Consider the following 5290-nt stretch of genomic DNA (forward strand, 5'->3'; position numbering starts at 1 on the left):
ATTAATTGGGTACAAAATTTTCAAAGGAATGGGAGACAAAGAATTAGATAAGTTTAGAAGAAAATACTCTATCCCAAGTACATATGAAGCCGAAGCTTCTTCTCTTTTTTGCAAACTAATTAGCAGTGAGATGTATAATTATAATTGTTAAAATTATTAGTTAGATTTTTAATATCATCAATTATTGATGCAATGGACCATAGAGGCTGTCATCTTTTAAAATACCGACCAAGATGGTTGAGTGAGACATGCATTATAATATCTAAGAATATAATAATAGGTTCAACGAGCACAAAATACTGGTACCAACCAAATGGCCCAAAGTATGATGGGTCTACGGTGACCTTCGCTGACTCGAATACGCATAACCCTCTATTCATCAATCCTCAAAATAGAAGTAATGGCAGATCACACGAAACTTCTTAAACTTTGTATGAAAAATAAACTATAGATAAACTATAACCATTAGCAAATAATACGGAGGACAAAGGGAAGGCTCTAAGCCATTGTCGAAAGAACGGCCAAAAAAGAGCGGCCATAAAAAACTCCAGAAACCTAATCACCAACTAACCAACCCCAGACCACCAGAGGAAAGCTAGTGGGCCAGAGCCAATGTTCCATTCAAACTCCTCAATAATATATATGTATACAAACTAATCTATACCAATTTGTACACGAGAACCTAATGGAAGTCCATTCTCATGCTCGATGTATGATGCATGTAGTTGAATGTCCCTCCCCTACCGGCTACCACCCCTCTTCCCAGGTGGTCGTATATTTGACGCAATAACCTCTTACACATGACGCATAGTATTATATTTCAGGGTGCGGCTGCAACTTGCATAACTTAATATAAAATTTATTAAGCTCTTACAGTGCCATTGACTCGAGAATTTAATAGAATAAGAGGTTCATGCATGCTATTTGGTTCATCATTATCACAACATATAAAATAAAAAGGTTTATGATAGTGAAATCTCCGGATAAGTTAACCTAACTATGTATATATTTTTTTTGTCGTAGTACGCTGGGAAGACAACATAATTAGGTAGATAATCTGCAAATTATCTTATAGTTTCTCAAATATATTTGTTACTTATGTGCGTAGTTAGTACTTTGGAAATATTACAAACTTGGCGTAATAGAGAAATACACAACTGTATATATATGCACAAAGGATATAGTATTGCGTTAATCCATGAAGAAAAAGTAAGCCATTGGAAGAAGATGGTGAATGAGAAGTTAGTTTTGGAGGCTTCACGATAAGAAAACAAAGAAACTGGAGAATGACAGCGAGAAAGAGAATGGGGTTTAATATATATATATATATTGTCCCTAGTTATAGGAAAGAGAGATCATGATTTTTTTTTTCTTTTTAATTACTATAAACGACTTGCACTCAGATGATTTATATATTTTTTTTGGCCTGTAGTAGCATAAAATTAATTCGAAAACAGGTACTCCTCTGTATTACTCTCAAAATAAAATCTTTATTTTTAGGAATAGTTATTCTTGTATTCTAGAATAAAGATATAATAAGTATCTTCTATGTAATATAAAATGAATAAAAAGATGACATAAATATATTCTATTTTTTATAAAATTATCATGAATGCATGAATATAAATTAGATTAATAGGATAGATTTAAGGATAAATTAGTAATTATGTTGATGTGTAGTATAAAAGTAAAATTTTGATGAATATTTTGTATTCTAGAATAAGATTATTATGATATTTAGCTGAAAAAAAAGTGTATTTTGAAATTAAAAAAAAAAGTCATTCCTAAAGTAAACGGATGCTTCGGTTATATTTTTGGGATAATTAGTATTCACTGTTAGTCCATAATAGCAATTCAGTGTATTATATATTATCCTTGTGGATAGTTCAAACTTGCTGCAGTTTGTTACAGTTGAACAAATATGAGGGGTTTGAAACCAAGAATATATCTCTTCTTTTTGCAAGAACAATGAATTCTTGAGTCCATAAGAACTTTATTAATTATGACATACCCCCAAGTGGTTAGGAATTTCAAACCTCTACATAATTATGCAAAGAAATTCTTTGTAAAGAAACCTCTACATATAATAATATAAATAATTCCGAACTTATCCATATCATTTGTACACGAGGTCCTAAATAAGATGACCATTCTTATTGCATGTAGTCATACTTATTTTTATTTAATCCAATTATTATCCTACCTCGACGATAGAACCTCACAAATGACACGACTCTTATTTTTGTAGTATTACTTCTTAGGGAGACAATTGCAACTTACACAAGCTAATTTTAATATTGTTCAGCTATTGACCACCTAAAGGCGTAGAATAACTGCTTTCTATTGCATTAATTAAGCCCATAACATTGGAGTTAGGACTAGTTAATTTTTAACTTTCTTAGCACCATGCAATATGGATTCAAATGAGTATAATTACACTAGGACCTCTCGAGCTATTGCTTGTTATTACATTCACTTCTTTTATTCTTTTTTATTTTCTCTAAAATGAAAGTAAATAGTCTCTAAAAGATCTTGACTCGATTATATCTCATTCACGTGTTATTTTTTAACGGGAAAAAAGAAATCCTAATTGATAACTAACAGAAGAAATAAATAAAATAATCTATGAAAATATGAGCAGCATTTAACCTTTTTGCCAACCTCCTCTGCGTAGGGTGCTGTTCATTTTGCGTCCTAAACTTCAAGTAGCGGTGATCATCCGATCGTTCTCTTTCATACGTCTGCATACACACGTGGCACATGCAAAAGTGGTAAAAATAATAGAATTAAAAGAAAAGAGAGAGAGAGAGAGAGAGAGAGAGAGGGAGAGAGGAAACGTGTGAACATCTCGTATTGGAATTTGTGGAAATGAAGAGGGCTAGAAGTGAATCCGCAGCGCCATCCACTCTCTCGGCGACAAGTATTCGTCTCTCACTCTTCCTCCCCAACGGATTCTCCTACAATTCCTGAAATCCTCCCACCACACCCTCTTTTTTTGTCAACGGTCAGCTTGGCTGGCGCTGGCAAACCCCTCCCCCATTTCCTTTACCTCTTTAATGTGCGTATGTATATATATAAATATATATTTATAAATATATACATATACATATACATATATATATATATATATATATATGCAAACCGACTCTTCGCTCTTCTCCCCATCACCATTAAATTCCTTCCTCCCATTTCTCAATCTCAAATTTAGCTCTCTTCTTCCTTCTTCTTGATCATCGCCGTCATGAGCCCGTCGTCGCGAGACCTTAACGCCGCCCGTCCCGCCCCTCTCAAGATCCACAAGGACTCGCATCTCATCCAGAAGACCACCTCCTCCTCCTCCACCACCACCACAACATCCTCCTCCTCGTCCACCGGAACCGCCACCAATAATAATAGCAATAGTAATACCAATAACAACAATAATAATAACAACAACAACAGCAGCAGCAACTACCACCACCCGCCGCCGCGGCAACAACCGGTGATAATCTACACCCACTCCCCGAAGATCATTCACACACACGCCCGTGACTTTATGGCGCTCGTCCAGAAGCTCACCGGCCTCGATTCCACCTCTGCGGCATCATCCAACTCGACGTCCTCATCGGCTCCTCCTCCTCCTCCTCGTCCTCCGCCGCCGCAGCCGCCCTCCACCTGTGGTTTTAAGGACAATTGCAATAATCCCTCGAGCCTCGTCGCCACTCCTACGCAGGACGACTCCGCGTCCTCGTCGGAGAATTGCATGGTTAACAATGCGGAGGCCCCCTACGTCGGTTGCTCTTCGCTGTCCTCGACGATTATGCCATCGCGTCTCGGATTCGACCACCAGATGCCACCTCCTCCGCCGCCGCCTCCGTTCATGTCAGACGTGCCGTTCTTCGCGCCTGGCCACGGGGACCTCTTCTGCTCGCCGGCGGCCTTCTATCGGTATCCGGACTCGGCGATGTTCTCCCCGCAAATGCCTAACGTGGGGGGGCCATTCTCGCCCTCCGTCATGGAGACCATGAGGACGCTTTCGGATTACTGACGTCGATCTCACCGCAACGCTCCTCGAAATAACTCCGGTATAGATGGATAATAACTTTTTCTAGTTCTTTTTCTTCCTCAATTTTCTTATTTTTGTTCTAGTATGCTCCGATGTTGGAGCGTGATGATCAATGTGAATGATATGATTCAATTCATTCGTTAAATTTTCCTTGCTTACCAAGGAGGGAGATATGTAGCTAGAAGTTGGTTTATTTATTTCTCATAATTCTGGGTTATCTGCATAGTTTTGCTTCAATGAAATGAAAAGAAGGAGATTTGATTGTTAACGCGGTGGCCAATACAATAATTACAAATAACTATTGTAGACATGAAGATAAGATGCGTCCGTTCGTTAATTTATTCTCTAATTAGTATATACATTTTCTTGAATCGATCTAATTAGTTGCCATTGCGAGTAGGGAGATATATATGGGAAATCTTTTAACCGGAAATTGATTAATTGGATTTAATATTTTTCATATCCTCTTGCTTCGTAGAAGTTTCTTCCTCTTCTTCTGATGCCTATTAGCTGTTCGTGAATGAAATCCTCTGGGTATCAAGAGTAATGGGATATAAAATTCACAGCTTTTCGAACAGTTCGTAAGTTAACATAGTAAAAAAACTTATAAGCTATTAAACTATGACAATAATTAATAAATGGCGATTTTTCTTGTATATTTGACGTGTCTTCTTTGAGGACCATATACAATGAAAAGAGCCAGACAATATGAGTCAGCTTACCTAATATATAATACTCAAATGGGTTTAGATCATATCATCCACGTCATATGACCACTGATTCATGTGCATCTCCTCGATATTTCTGCATAAGAATCTGAACTGAGACTTTTGTTTTTTATTTGGAGCCTATGAGAATTTTGTAAAGCACCAACCCGTAACAGGCTTTCAGAATATTATACATTGACATATGGGGGAAGGCACAAAGATTGTTAGGTTTGAACATATATAAAATTCTTGTTCTTCTTTTCCATTTGAGGAGGACACAGTTAGAAATTTATTACTTAGGAGAGGATGGCTAATATATTGTAATGTTTGCTGATACATTGTAATGCTTAGGTTGATACATTGTAATCCTTGTTCCATTTCACCTAACATTAACTCCTGAGACTTTTTAATTCATCCCGGGAAAGAAATCCAGGTAGTACTGGATACTAAATAAGCCAAAATTTATCAGAACAATCCAAAAGCAATAAATAATTCAAAATATACATGTCGATATCTCTATAAATATTCACATATCCAT

General features: G+C 36.7%; 1 protein-coding gene across 1 annotated transcript; it reads left to right on the forward strand.

Moving 5' to 3' along the window:
* Nucleotides 1-3131: 3131 nt before the first annotated feature.
* LOC140778938 (uncharacterized) lies at nucleotides 3132-4301 on the forward strand. Its single transcript, XM_073123845.1, has one exon. The coding sequence runs from the start codon at nucleotides 3242-3244 to the stop codon at nucleotides 4025-4027; it is 786 nt and encodes a 261-aa protein (XP_072979946.1). The 5' UTR covers nucleotides 3132-3241; the 3' UTR covers nucleotides 4028-4301.
* The last annotated feature ends 989 nt before the right edge of the window (nucleotides 4302-5290 follow it).

The sequence above is a fragment of the Typha angustifolia genome, chromosome 15 (assembly GCF_048772165.1).
Source record: "Typha angustifolia cultivar Huaian chromosome 15, ASM4877216v1, whole genome shotgun sequence".
Classification (NCBI taxonomy): Eukaryota; Viridiplantae; Streptophyta; class Magnoliopsida; order Poales; family Typhaceae; genus Typha; species Typha angustifolia.

What these genes read in the sequence shown, in the direction of transcription:
- LOC140778938 (XM_073123845.1), top strand. Translation starts at nt 3,242, where the DNA reads ATGAGCCCGTCGTCGCGAGACCTTAACGCCGCCCGTCCCGCCCCTCTC.